This window comes from Ictalurus punctatus, chromosome 18, assembly GCF_001660625.3.
Source record: "Ictalurus punctatus breed USDA103 chromosome 18, Coco_2.0, whole genome shotgun sequence".
Taxonomy (NCBI): Eukaryota; Metazoa; Chordata; class Actinopteri; order Siluriformes; family Ictaluridae; genus Ictalurus; species Ictalurus punctatus.
This window is the reverse complement of record NC_030433.2, coordinates 2893188-2909139: the sequence shown is the minus strand read 5'-3', so window position 1 is coordinate 2909139 and position 15952 is coordinate 2893188. Positions and strand designations below refer to the sequence as shown.

Below are 15952 nucleotides of genomic sequence, written 5' to 3'. Positions count from 1 at the left end.
CAATTAGATACTTTGCATTATATATTAAGAGAAGAAATCTTTATAATGTTTATCAATCAACTTAATCAGAGAATTTCTTCTAGTAGAATTTTTTGTCCTCCCATCTATACTGTGTATAACCTGTGGTGTGATTCAGCACAATGTGATTCATCCACAGCCATGATGCAACACACAAGATAACACAGGACTAATATGCACAGGGCTATATATGTATATAAAGTGCAAATTTTGCACAAAAAAAAAAAAAAAGGGTGACCAAAAAGTGTCCAAAATGGCACCCTACAGTTAAAAGAATTAGTGTGGTGAAAGTAGAGACACTGTAGACACTCACTGTACAGACAGGAACAAACTTACTAGTGGTGTAACTGCTAAATTTACAAAACTGTACATTAGGTGTAAAATACAGAACAAGTCAATCCAGAAGATGTCAGTGCTATAAAAAGCTGGTAGAAATGGGTCTAAATTCATTTCAATTTTGGCCATTTGATGTAGAATAGTAAACGTCAAGTATAATTTATTTTACAGTCGCAAAATGCTCCTGCTGGACAAACAGGTGAGTGTGTTTATTTTTGTCTGTTTACAAATGGCCTAATGATTAACTCTGAAAACAGCATATGATCTCCTTTATTATTATAAAAAAAAAAAAAAAAGATTATGAGTGCCATAATTGCCATTCTGTCCTAATATGAGATGTTATTAGGTGAAAGCAGCTATTGTTTAAGATTAGTAGATGTTTTAAGCAGAACATTTATTCCATGTGAGCAGCTAGACTCTGGCTACTTGCTAGGCTAATTAGGTCTAACACAGCTAACCCGACAGAAGGCATGGGAATTCTGAATGAATAATGTAAACCGTATAAAATAATGGAGAGATTCTGTGTTCTAGCATTTGGTTTAACACTACTGTAGATATGAGATTTAACTACTTAAAACAGAGGTTTTAAATCTCTTTGAGGACTTGGATTTAGGATCAAAGTCTTGGTTTGTGAAATGTGTCCTCGATCAGGTTTTTCAACTAGCAAAATCAATAGGCAAAATACGATATGGCCAAAGTCTGAGGCAGAACTTCTCTAGCCTGCAAGGAGAGAACTAGAAGAGGGAGAAAGTACTATCAACCAAGGCAGCACCAATGCATCGGCTAACTTGGAGTATACTGATAATTTTTCTGGCATTATTTGCATGCCATGTAAAGGGAAAAAGAGCTCAGCGAAGTGCTGACAGGCCCTATCAATCATTGTTATCTGTGGATAATGGCCAACGCTGGGGCACATGGGGTCTTAAAGAAATGTGTCCATTGGGTTACTATGCTGCAGGCTTCAGTCTTAAGGTGAGTGTTTATTTTCGTACTGAGGCGAAACACAGGTTTGTTTTTCAAAGAGCGCTCCAAGCTAATTACTTTCTATTTTCTCACCAATTAATACACAGAAACAACCTGTTCATATTGGTCCAATGGATATTTATTTATTACCATTTTGATGGCCTTTTTAAGGAATTTAGGAGTCAGAATCAAGATAAAAGTCAACGACGTTGAAATGCAGCCGTCATAAAATTGTAGAGGAGGTGGATGCATGTGCAGATTTTTACTAAGTAAAGTAAAGCAGCCAGATAACCAAAACAGTGAAAACAAAACCCAGAACTAGAACAGAGAATACTAGGCAAAAACATCCAGGAAATAAACAGGACTGTAGAACACACAATGGCACACGAACATGACACCAACAGAAGCTTTGCAAACAGGTTCTGAAACACAGGAACGTATATATTGTTCATAATCCGGGTGAAACAAGACGCAGGTGCAAGTCATAGAAAACGTGACGTGCTGGGGCTGATGGGTAATGTAATTCAGCGCCCCTTTGGCTATCATGACAGCAGCTTGAATAAAAAAATTGTTACTAAATCTATTCATACAACCACTCGTTTTAAAAGTGAACTGTTTTTTTTTTTGTACAACTATTATGTAACATATAATTATTCATTCATTCATTTCCTTCTGCTTGTGATGGTGAGGGTTGCAGTGGCAACAGGCTGAGAAAAATACTTCATTTAGTATCGAAAAATGCAGTAAGTGATATTTCCTATAGGAAATATGTGTTTTCAGGTTGCAGGTTACTGGGAATCTTTGCTAGTTGGTGATAACACTGCACTAAATGGAATTCGTCTTCACTGCGTTAACTCACTCGGAGGATCAGGACCATACTCTGACTATGCCACAGTACAATCAGACACCGGAAGGTATGTGTTTTAAATCCTTTTTCATTGTTGTCAGAGATCATCTCTTTGACTAGGGTGTCATCTGCATACTTTATGATAGTGCTGGTGTTGTAGACAGGAACACAGAGTCCTGCAGAGCACTAGTGTTGAGTGCAGGATTGATGTGTTCTGAGTCTGACAGAGGCCTATGTCATGGCACCTTGAGACAAGTTTACTTCGGATTATTCTATTGAATTCTGCACTTCCTTCAGTGGAACCGCATTCTGACGTACATTTTCTGAAGGTGGGAAAGGGTGGTGTGTAGATCAGTGGAAATGGCATCCTCTGTTGGCTTGGTTTACATACTGTTGTTAATCGAGGGTGGCTTTTGATGTATCTTGTACCAGTATCTTAAAGCACTTTATGGTGATCTGGGTGATTTGGACTGAGTTGTTGATGCTTTTGATGTCACTGGTATTAGTTGTTTTTCCCATTTCACAACAGATGAAATGTGTCAATGAACATATTGTTACAAATCACCACTTCAAAAAACAAACACAGTAAAACTAACAGTGTGCGTGGTTGTGTTTTATTTTTCCAGCTGGGGTAAATGGACAGATATTCAGTGGTGTAACTCTGGGATGTTAAAAAGTTTTCAGCTACGTGTGGAGCCTTACCAAGGAACCGTGTGGGACGATACTGCAGCAAATAATATCAAGTAACGACATAATCTTGATATCACGCAGTCATTTTAGCACACACATCTAAGCAACCTCAGCAAATTATGTCTCGACGACATCATATGCAGTTTGTTTGCTAGTGAAGAGGGAGGTTGGGGACTGTCAGGCTTACTCATATATTGTACTCAGAAAAGACTGGCTAAAAGGAGCAGATTTTTTAAAAATAATAATAACATTCACAAAATAGTGCTGACGTGTTCACAATTTACAAATGACCTGCATGTGACGTTGTTCAGATTCATACATTAAATTGCGCATAATTTAATCCCATTTCTCAATTGAAATACTTTTCTCAATGATATATAATCAAATAAACACAAAACATACATACATCTATTATGTATTAGACTAAATATATGACACCTGCTTAATACTGACCAGGTTTAAATGCGGTGGAAATGATGAGGAAATTAAAGGTGCAGGAATGTCTTGGGGTGACTGGGGCTCTTGGAGTGCCTCCTGTACCGGAAAAGGCATCTGTGGAATCCAGACAATCGTTGAAGAACCAAGAGGCGTGGGAGACGACACAGCGCTGAACGACGTGCGATTCTACTGCTGTGAATAAAGTACAAAATAGTTTCTGTGTGTGTGTGTGTGTGTGTGTGCATTTATATGTAGATATTGTACAAGTCTCTGGAACTGTACTGAAGGGATATACACCATTATTCCAAAAGATTTTCTCTCAGTTGATGATGATGTTAGTGGTGGAGCACTGTCTATCACATTGGTCTAAAATCTCTCGAAGATGTTTAACTGGGTTGAGATCTGGTGACTGCATTTAAAGCAGTTTTTTTTTCTTTTAATTTGTCACTCATCTGTATATTCAGATACAGCGGACGCTACTAAGAATTCTTTTCATGGGTTTATTTGGATGATCGTCTGCCATTTCCTCATGGTATATATATTGGCTCTATATATCTACATTTCTTCTTATTACTTTTTCTTTAAAAATAGGCACTAGAAGATAAAGCGAACAAACACAAATGTTTAAACCTTTATAGCACAGTAAAATAGAAAGATAAGATGAGAAGATCATATTTTGTTGTTTTTCATATGAGCAATTTCTCCTTGATAATATTTGAATTAAATTGAATACAAAAATACTATTTACTATTTCTGTAATATTTTTCATATTGTTTGATATAAAGCTGCTTGGTGGTACCAATTTGAAAAGTCCTCGATGGATAGAATGAAATCATTGTAAAAAATTGCTAAGTTAACTGCCATCTTATATAACTTTGATTTAACCTTCTGGAAAGAACTACAGCTCATTAAACAAACAAGTTTGAATACATATCTGTGAATGAACCTTGAGTTCCAATTTCACCACAGTGCTGTCAGGGATGGAGTGATTTAAGTTGGTAACTAGTTAGTTTATAGTTTGGGTAATAGATCCAACTAAATTCATTAGATAATATCATGGGCAGGTACAAAGGGATACATTAGGGATAAATTCATATATTTAAAATCTATATCCTGAATTTATATATTTCTGTAAAGCTGCTTTGGGACATTTTCCATTGTTAAAAGCACTATACAAATAAAACGGAATTGAATTACTGAAGTATTAATTGAAGTATTTCCCAATCTACGTGTGAAAAATTCTGGAAATAACTACAATTAATTAAACAAGGAAGTTTCTGGGTTTTCCCCCAAACCATAATAACTACAACTAATTAAACAAGGAAGTTTCTGGGTTTTCCCCCAAACCATTTCTGAGAAAGGACTTAAATGAGTTTCAGTTTCTCTGCAATGACTAATCATCTACTACTGATGTTTATGTCCTATGCAAATTTACTACTACACACTATGTAGTTAGGCTAGTTTTATGTTAGACCATGTAGGGAGCACTTTCATGTCAGAAAAGATTTCAAATACTTTACTATTCAAATGCACAGTACGTTCGCTATGTTATTTTTCATGACTACGATTTGTTCCAATGTTGTTCAATTTGTTGCACAAGAACACAAGCAGCAGAACGAGCCAGTATACAAGATACAAATATATATACAAATAGATTTTTTTTTTTCACAAGGCATCTGGTTAAGACTCGAGGTGTGCATCAGGAATGGGATCCTGCAGGAGGCAACAACAACAACAACAACAAAGTCACAACAGCGAGAGATTTTTACTTCCATTTGGTGCACAGGAGCTCAGATACGAAGCTTGTGGGAAGAAGAATAAACATGTTAATAAACATGAACTCGAGTGAAGTTGAGGAATTGTGTTACAGGGAGTGTTACACCCTTAATAAAGCACAATCCATGGTTTATTTATAATAATATTATATTATATAATAATAATAATATGAATAATACTATTAAAGGAAACCAAGAAGAGTTTTGAAGCATAATTATAATCATTAGAATGAATACTGTTACATAACATTATGTAATGCTATACACACAAAAAAAGAAATTCTTATTTTATGTCATAAAGTCCCCCTCAAAAGTATTGCAACAGCAAGGCCAATTCCACTGTTTTTGCTATATACTGAAGACATTTGGGTTTGAGATCAGAAGATGGACATGACAAAATAGATCAGAATTTCATTTGCTGTATTTACATCTAGATGTGTTAAACAACGCAGGGCTCAAACCTTACTAACCACACAAATCAAACGACACATCTAGATGTGCGTGCGTGTGCGTGTGTGATTATGCGTCTCAAATATCTCAACAATGTTACCCAACTTGCCATTAAGCACACATTCATTCTCATTTTCATTTCTGGTTATTTTTCAACTGCACGATTAGTGACGCATTTTATTAAAATTAAACCAAAAAAATTCTTATATTATATAAATATTATATACAGTGCTCTCCACTAATATTGGCACCCTTTGTAACTATGAGCAAAAAAGGCTGAGAAAAATTATTTTTTTAAAAAATCACAAAAATACTCTGCTCTCATGGAGATCAAACAATTACAAACACAACACAGGTTTATAAAAAATATCTTTGTGAAATATAGGTGTGCAACAATTATTTTCACCCTTTTAGTCAATACTTTGTGCTGCCTCCCTTTACCAACAGCTCTGAGTCTTCTCCTATAATGCCTGACGAGTTTGGAGAATAAAGGGCAAGGGATCTGAGAGCGTATCTCCATACAGAATCTCTCCAGATCCTTCAAATTTCGAGGTTCACCCTGGTGGATTCTCCTCTTCTGTTCACCCCACAGGTTTTCTATGGGGTTCAGGTCAGGGGAGTGGGATGGTCATGGCAGGACCTTGATTTTGTGGTCAGTAAACCATTTGTGTGTTGATTTTGATGTATGTTTTGGATCATTGTCCTGCTGGAAGATCCAACCACGGCCCATTTGATGCTTTCTGGCAGAGGCAGTTAGGTTTTCATTTAATATCTGTTGATATTTGAGTCCATGATGCCATGTATCCTAACAAAATGTCCAGGTCCTCTGGCAGAAAAACAGCCCCAAAACATTAAAGATCCTCCTCCATATTTAACCGTGGGCATGAGGTACTTTTCCATACGGCTACCTCTCTGTGTACCAAAACCACCTCTGTGTTTATTCCCAAAAAGCTCTCTTTTGGTTTCATCTGACCATAGAACCCGATCCCATTTGAAGTTCCAGTAGTGTCTGCACACTGAAGACGCTCGAGTTTGTTTTTGGATGAGAGTAGAGGTTATTTTCTTGAAACCCTTCCAAACAACTTGTGGTGATGTCGGTGACTTCGGATTGTAGTTTTGGAGACTTTCTGGCCCCAAGACACAACTAACTTCTGCAGTTCTCCAGCTGTGATCCTTGGAGATTTTTTGGCCACACGACCCGTCCTCTTCACAGTGCGTTAAGACGATACAGACACACGTACAATTTTTCACACCCTTCTTTACTCATATATACCAAGGGTGCCAATATTAGTGGAGAACACTGTACCCACAAATTCTAAAAGAAAATGTCAGGGCATCTGTCTGTGATCTGAATCTCAAGAGAAAGTGGGTCATGCAGCAGGATCTTAAGCAACTACTATTATGAAGTACATCTAATTGATTTTGAGGTGTTTTTCACATACTTTTGTGTGTGTGTGTGTGTGTGTGTGTGTGTGTGTGTGTGTGTGTGTGAAACCACTTAACAATGTCATCTGACTTTCTGTTTAGCTACATTATTAAAGGAAACAAATCAAAAACTTTACTTTCGATTTTGCTTCGTCTCATTCTGTTTTGTTTGTCTCTTGTGTGTGTGGGTGTGTGTGGGTGTGTGTGTGGGAGTGTATGTTCTGGTATGTCTCCAACATCTCAGTAATGTCACGTAACTTGTCATGATATTAGTGATACAATTCATTAAAGGAAAAAGAATACATTTCTTATATTACATCATGTACAGTGAGGGAAAGAAGTATTTGATCCCCTGCTGATTTTGTACGTTTGCCCACTGACAAAGAAATGATCATTCTATAATTTTAATGGTAGATTTATTTGAACAGTGAGAGACAGAATAATAACAAGAAAATCCAGAAAGACGCATGTCAAAAATGTTATAAATTGATTTGCATTTTAATGAGGGAAATAAGTATTTGACCCCTCTGCAAAACATGACTTAGTACTTGGTGGAAAAACCCTTGTTGGCAATCACAGAGGTCAGACGTTTCTTGTAGTTGGCCACCAGGTTTGCACACATCTCAGGAGGGATTTTGTCCCACTCCTCTTTGCAGATCTTCTCCAAGTCATTAAGGTTTCGAGGCTGACGTTTGGCAACTCGAACCTTCAGCTCTCTCCACAGATTTTCTATGGGATTAAGGTCTGGAGACTGGCTAGGTCACTCCAGGACCTTAATGTGCTTCGTCTTGAGCCACTCCTTTGTTGCCTTGGCCGTGTGTTTTGGGTCATTGTCATGCTGGAATATCCATCCACGACCCATTTTCAATGCCCTGGCTGAGGGAAGGAGGTTCTCACTCAAGATTTGACGGTACATGGCCCCGTCCATCGTCCCTTTGATGCGGTGAAGTTGTCCTGTCCCCTTAGCAGAAAAACACCCCCAAAGCATAATGTTTCCACCTCCATGTTTGACGGTGGAGATGGTGTTCTTGGGGTCATAGGCAGCATTCCTCCTCCTCCAAACACGGCAAGTTGAGTTGATGCCAAAGAGCTCCATTTTGGTCTCATCTGACCACAACACTTTCACCCAGTTGTCCTCTGAATCATTCAGATGTTCATTGGCAATCTTCAGACGGGCATGTATATGTGCTTTCTTGAGCAGGGGGACCTTGCGGGCGCTGCAGGATTTCAGTCCTTCACGGCGTAGTGTGTTACCAATTGTTTTCTTGGTGACTATGGTCCCAGCTGCCTTGAGATCATTGACAAGATCCTCCCGTGTAGTTCTGGGCTGATTCCTCATTGTTCTCATGATCATTGTAACTCCACGAGGTGAGATCTTGTATGGAGCCCCAGGCCGAGGGAGATTGACAGTTCTTTTGTGTTTCTTCCATTTGCGAATAATTGCACTAACTGTTGTCACCTTCTCACCAAGCTGCTTGGCAATGGTCTTGTAGCCCATTCCAGACTTGTGTAGGTCTACAATTTTGTCCCTGACATCCTTGGAGAGCTCTTTGGTCTTGGCCATGGTGGAGAGTTTGGAATCTGATTGATTGATTGCTTCTGTGGACAGGTGTCTTTTATACAGGTAACAAACTGAGATTAGGAGCACTCCCTTTAAGAGTGTGCTCCTAATCTCAGCTCGTTACCCGTATAAAAGACACCTGGGAGCCAGAAATCTTTCTGATTGAGAGGGGGTCAAATACTTATTTCCCTCATTAAAATGCAAATCAATTTATAACATTTTTGACATGCGTTTTTCTGGATTTTCTTGTTGTTATTCTGTCTCTCACTGTTCAAATAAACCTACCATTAAAATTATAGAATGATCATTTCTTTGTCAGTGGGCAAACGTACAAAATCAGCAGGGGAGCAAATACTTCTTTCCCTCACTGTATATACAGTATTCTTGAATAATATTGAAAAAAATGAAACATTAAATCTATCCAACATAATGGATGTAAATATTTTGTATCATATATGTACATACAGTGCCCTCCACTAATATTGGCACCCTTGGCAAATATGAGCAAAGAAGGCTATGAAAAATTGTCTTTATTGTCACCCAGGTGTACTAAATAAATGTAAAATGTCAATGGGAATATACTTCAAAAATATTTTTCTCATATGAATTCATAGGGGTGCCAATAATTCTTGCAAACCTATATTTAACAAAGATATATTTTTTTTATAAACCTGTGTTGTGTTTGCAATTGTTTGATCTCCATGACAGCAGAGGATTTTTTGTGATTTTTTTTTTAAACAAAGGATAAAAATTTTAAACAATAAAGACAATTTTTCATTGCTTTCTTTGCTCGTATTTCCCAAGGGTATTTTACATTTGTTATATGTTATATATAATTATTATTATATTTAATTATGATTATTATTATTATTATTGTCATTATCTTTTTATATGTATTATATATTTTTATATTATAGGCATACTAGTATATAATAAATCTCAGTTTATATAGTAAGATAAAAGCAATTTTAAAACGTTGACAAATATAATTCACACAATAAATTCATGCAACTTAAGAATCATTGTCATTGTTTAATGCGTTCGTGTGTTTGAGAAGGCAAACTCTACCCGCTGGATCACTGTGCCAACCTTTCTTACTAATTATTTTTTATTTACATTATTGCGTTGTTGTTGAAAATAAATATTTAAAGTTGAAACCATGGAAAACATTTGTCCTTGCTTTAAAAATGATATCAAACCAGTTTAATGATTCATGTCCTGGATTTGACTTGGATTAATGCCAAATATTCTGACCTATAATTACATGATACTTTACACTAATTGACTAGCCAGATTGTATATAAACAAGCGCACCTGCTCTCAGCAGACACTTTTTTCAGGGAGATTCATTCTGATAACCCGATCGTAGTTTGAATTTATTTTCAGCTCTATCTGACGATGTATTTTGTGCTTACTGTTGTTTTGCCTCTGCTCATGCTTTCCTTCGGGGAGTGTGCAAGTGTCAACGACACACAAAGCAAAATTGCCTCCCCGTATCCCAGTATGATTAATGTGTTGAATGGACAGAGATGGGGAACATGGGGAACTGCAGTGAAGTGTCCTTCAGGCACATACGCTACGGGCTTTAGCCTCAAGGTGAGTGCATCGCTTTTTAAGTTTTAAGTTTAAATGATCCTGCAAATGAATTCAGTCTCATCTACAAATCATTTTAATTGGTAAAGTAGTTTTTTTTTGTTTGTTGGCTTGTTTTTTTAGGTTCTGACAAATCAGGGGATTTGGGATGACACAGCCCTAAATGGAATTGCCCTTCAGTGCTCTAAACCGATCGGGCCTACTGGTTATGTCGGGCCCTACACAACCATCAGGACTGCTGAAGGAAGGTAAAAAACACATTGTGTATGTTCTTTCCCATGTATGAAATACTGCATATAGATAGGATATAAGGCATATATGACAATATGTACTGAATATTATATAGATATAGTTACCGGACCTACAGAAGATACAATGCGATTCAATGTCATAATTCAAAAGTCAGAATAGAAGACCAAATTCCATACGATTGGATCACTGAACATATGATCCATATTATCTATCACATAGATCACTGAACCAGGAGCAGTTGTATTATAGTAGTAGTATTAGTAGCAGTAACTGTTGTTTTTACAGTTGGGGAACCTGGACACAGAACATCTGGTGCCCCAGTGGAGTACTCAAATCTTTCCAGCTGCGCGTGGAGAGTTATCAGGGAGTGTTTCGAGATGACACCGCTGCTAACAACATAAGGTAATTAGTAACTCACAATAATCCACACATCTGATATTGTCTCAAAAAAGTAATAAAAAGCTAAGATTTGATGAACCTGGTATTCACAAATCATTTTATCTGTAACTATAATCTGATCATGTTTTTAATGAAATAAATTGATGACTTACTGCATAAACATTGTGACAAATTTGGTCATGTCTTGTTCCTAACCTAAGTGTGTTTGATAAAGAAAAGTGACTAAAAAATCATAACAAGGCATGTATTTATAACCAAAAACTCCAGGTTCACGTGCACCGGAGGCAATGTGTTGGAAGGCAGTGGAATGACCTGGGGTAGCTGGGGTACCTGGAGCTCAGTTTGTGGTGGAACTGGGATTTGTGGGTTCCAAACAAAAGTGGAGCCACCTCAGGGCATATGGGATGATACATCTCTCAACGATGTCCGCTTCTATTGCTGCAGCTAAGGTACATGTTTTACCTGGAGTCTGGATCATAAAAGGAAAAACATTAGTGTTGTTATTCAGATGGTTGCAGAAAAAGGAACTATTGTACTTACATGTATACTTATAATATTTAAAGAGGATGACTGATACATGCAGCTCATTGTGATATTTGTTTTCTGTCTCACAGCATGAACTGACAAGAGGAGAACATGAAGAATAGCAGCTCCATATATAATCAAACTAATGATCTCTATATTTCTCATGAAATCAGTTCTCTAAATAGAATATGAATCTTTCAGTAATCACAAAAATGTACTCGCTGATGATTTTGTCTCGTTTAATATCCTTTCCTATACTGTACTTTTGAATGGAAAATCAGTTTTGAATTACTTAATGAAATAAACATGTTAATCAGGTTAACAGTTTTTTTTTGTCTTTATTCAAAATAATTATTTTTCTTGTTAAACTAGAGCTTAACAACACTGAGTCGTATGTTCACAAATGTTAAGACTAGATTTAGATTCTTTTAAATATCATTTTTCCTGCAATTATATAAAAACGTAGATCAACTACCCTGTAAACAGTAATCAATGCAAATCATTGAATTACAAAATCCATTTATTAACACATTGAACTGTTAGTTATTAAACCTTTTTGCATTTCTTCTTTATTCCCAAGTTTTTGACAACTTTATGGTTAACCATTTCCACCATTTAAAATGTCGAGCACAGTTAATCACTGGTCTCAAGCTCAGTTTGGCGACGTATTCAAACCTAACTACATTAAATGTTAATGTTAAACACATGTCAAATGCATTTTCAAATGCATCTGTTGTTAGAGAGTGTTTTTGGTGCTCAGCACCAAAAGAGCTCAAATACTACTATGAGTTTATTCAGAAAGTCCTGTTACAGATGAATTCGGAAAGGTTCTTCCCTAAAAACAAAATAAGTGTAATGCTGTAATTTTGCTACAGGCAAAATACAGGCATTTTCTGTACCACTTATCCTTACTGAGTTGCCGGGAACCTGGAGCCTATCCCAGGCAGCATGGGGCACAGGGTGGGGTATCACACACATTCATACACTATGGACACTTTTGGACATGCCAGTCAGCCTACAATGCACGACTTTGGACTGGGGGAGTAAACCCCCGAAGCATGGAGAGAATATGCAAACTCAGCACACAGGGCCATGGCAGGAATCGAACACCAAGCTAGAGGTGTGAGGCGAATCTGCTAAGGAGGTTGGCCATGCATATGAGGAGTGGGCTGATATTGACCAGGCTGATAATATGGGACAGATTGTGCAGGAAAATACTGCAGGCGACCTCTTACCATAAAACCATGACCACGGCCACCTTGACCTCTCCCTTGCTGCCGGTCTCGTTTTTTAGCATGACAGTCACGAGCCCAGTGGACAGGTTTCTTACAATAATGACATGATGTACCTAAATGATAATCAGGACCGGTCAATTGGAGATGAGCACGACAGGACACCGCCCACGCTGGGTGTGTGGGCGGTTTAGCACGAGATTTAGTTTAGTTTTACATGGTGGTGCGTGAGGTGTCTTATCATTCACATGGAACATTTTAGGCAGTTTGTCCTTTAAATTATAATGTTTATTCCATAAGGAGAGTAGGCGAAGCCATTCCATATAACATTTTGACATATATTCATAATCCCAATCCGGATCACCTTCCCCGTCATAAATCATTCGTTTGATCTGAGCAAATACACGTGGCTCATAGGAACCACGGAGTAAAATGATTTGGAGCTGCGGCAAGCATGCCTCTGACCAGCCATATAAACAATCTAAATATGGAACCGTATATATAATAACACGGCTTCTACCCAGTCTTCTACCCAGTGTCATTCCAGGAGACGGGAGAGCTGGGCTGGATGGAGACCCTCCCATACTTGGAAAACAACACGCAAAATAACACAATAATACTAAACAATACTAATACAACACTCTTAGACAAACCACACAGACAGTCTCGCAAATTCTACGTAATATACTACAGCTTATAAATACAATTATTAGGCAGGCATGACGTTACAGAGGATCAAAGACCAGAGTATAGATTATTAACTACAGACAATCACTCAATTCTCAATTATAATTATAAATTGTACCACAACGGTTCGGGAATACACCGCATCAGAGAAGAAAGAAAAACACTTACCCTGGTCCGGAGTAATCCCACTTCTGACACCAAATTGTTAGATTTCCAAGTATCTCAGGAATCTCTGTCTTCAGATCTCCGTCAGCCCTTTCAGCCTGATATTTCTATTAACTTTTAGTTCTGTGCTGCTATGACCTAGAAAGTGTGATTTACCACAGAGAGTTCAGGCGCGCCTGGAGGAGTCTAAATGAACACACAGTGACACATGCTATTCACAGTGACTTCCTGTTTATTTCGTCTAGAGCAGGAGTTTTCATACACATTGATAACAGCATTGCGTAGTAGGTGGGTTTCTACTTATGCAGGTGCAGACAGATTTAGACAAAACACACAGCACACTATGAAAATAAGTCCCCTCAAGATATAGAAAATACATGTGTCAGCTATAATAAAAGATGGCAGTTGATCAGCTTATTCAAAGAGGTAATTAAATGAATACATTCATCATAGGTATTTGATAGCACAAAGACACACAAACAGAAAATATAACCCAGTATCCCCCTTATCCAAGGTGTCTTAATACAGTTCATAATATGAGAGTACATGATATAAGTGAATTTCCTTTCAGTAACAAAGAAGGCCTAAACTATGTTTAAGCTAGCTGATAAAACCCTTTAGTAGATTTAACACACACAGACTTACCTTGCCGTCCTCTCCAATGCTGAACACAGTGTTTTCATCATAGCAGGGCTCCAGGCAAGAAGAAGAAAAAAAAAATCTAGGAGCCATTGGCTCCTAAACCCAAAATATTTAGGCACCAAATAAAAATTTCAGGAGCCAAAATATAGTGATGTCATATGACATGATGATATCATTGTTAAACGGCTACCTCACACTGCCTTTTATTTCCCCTCTGTACTATCTGCCTTTGTTTACTCTGCCTCCCATAGTTTACACCATGTATTCTTTACATACACAATATGTGCAATGTTCAGTATATCGTATTGAATCGTTACCGTAAATACTTAAATGTCCAGTCATTTGTTTCTTTTTTCACTTTTTTATTCAACTATGTACAGTTAGTTGTTTCCTGCTTATTCAGGCTCGGAGTCATGTAGGTTGCATTGAATTTTATTTTCAATTGCCTTATCTCTTTTTCTGCGACTTTATCACTAGCACGTTGCACTGCTTTCCCGGTTGGTGTGGCACGAGGGTCAGACCTAGCAATGACACAATCCCTGGCGTTCTTATGTTTTTTACTGTCACCATGCTTCTTCATGGTTTCTTTTTTAAAATGAGTCGAACCAGTCATGAACTCTGTTTTACTAGCAATATCTTGCCTGCTTTAGCATAAAAGGTGCAGTACATTTTGCCATTGTCATAACGAACTCTTGTAGCCAAGCTGATTTAAACGGTCTTCTCGGGATGGGAGCCGCAGGGAAGGGAGAAGAAGACTCGACTCGCTGCTCTTGGCTGTCATCATATGTAAAAGATTGCACACCGATTGAAACGGGCTGGGATGACTCAAATGTCACTTGAGAATTTTCACTGGTCGAGTTGGTCTCAACATCGTCGGCATCTGATGTAGAGGAGGCAGGGTTTGGACGGGCAGGGAATGAGAAAATGTCTGATATTTTTCGTTTGCGCATTTTGTTTTCTTGTCAGCTGGCTAATGTTAGTTAACTACACAGTTAGCTAGCCTACATATAACGTATAAATTCAAATTCCATTCCAACAAACTAAACCACATCAAACTAAATTAAACACCTTTACTAAAGTTAACACTTCCAACTTTTTAACCCAATAAACGTGACGTTAAACCTGTTTCTGTTCATCTATACAGCCGACGCTTCAACCCCTGCAGGACAAGAGTGCAGAGTTTATTTATTGGAAACCATAGAGGAGTGCATGTGATAGGGCAGGTAGATGCAGGCACAAGAGGAGATGAGAATTCAGTAGCCTAACACAACAAGACATTTCTATTTAATTTGTTTTTAAATTTTGTTTGTGGGTAACGGTGGCCACTGGCGACTGGCAGAAAAAACATGGTCGCAAAATTAGAAAGTTAGTCGCATTGGAGACCATTTTAGTCACCATCTGGAACCCTGCATAGCTGAACTCAACACTGTAAACTTCACCATCATGAGCCTTCCAACTCATAACACTTTCATACCTCTGCATGTCTGCACGGTAGGACAGATGAGATGTGTGATGACATGAAGGAATGGACATATAACAAAGATATTAACGTGCAACGTTGTTAATGAGAAAATTATATGTATTGATATCTGTAACAAAGTAAAAACGTTTTTAACACAATGCTGCCTAACAAGAATTACATATTGCCTATGAATTAATAATGTTAAAAAGTTTAATAGGAAATATAGATATGACTTTTGTTCTAGGAGACCTGGATCTCCGGAATTTGTAGTCTCAACCTTGCAGTTATTTCTTGCTTAATGTAAATACAAGCTTATATAATAGGCTAAGTTCATATATTATAACTGCCTTGAAATATGTTTTATGATTAAACTATGTAAAGAAACTCAGCCCTGACAGTCCAGGGAAATACAATCGCATCAGGAGAAAAAGAGGTCCAAGAAGAAAAAAGGGAACAAGCCTGCCCCAAGGTATCCAGCGATATGGAGAAAAA

General features: G+C 37.6%; 2 protein-coding genes across 2 annotated transcripts; both read left to right on the top strand.

Annotated features, from left to right (window-relative positions):
* Positions 1-1074: 1074 nt before the first annotated feature.
* LOC108278692 (vitelline membrane outer layer protein 1 homolog) lies at positions 1075-3508 on the top strand (the record flags this gene model as incomplete). The annotated part of the gene is given in 4 exon segments (NM_001329293.1): positions 1075-1326; positions 2098-2231; positions 2791-2907; positions 3311-3508. Coding segments are annotated over 4 exon segments (633 nt in total). The 3' UTR covers positions 3495-3508.
* A 6344-nt stretch (positions 3509-9852) lies between these two features.
* Positions 9853-11594, top strand: LOC108278696 (vitelline membrane outer layer protein 1-like; the record flags this gene model as incomplete). Its single annotated transcript, NM_001329294.1, is given in 5 exon segments — positions 9853-10099; positions 10220-10344; positions 10634-10750; positions 11015-11196; positions 11362-11594. Coding segments are annotated over 4 exon segments (621 nt in total). The 3' UTR covers position 11196; positions 11362-11594.
* Between the last annotated feature and the right edge of the window lie 4358 nt (positions 11595-15952).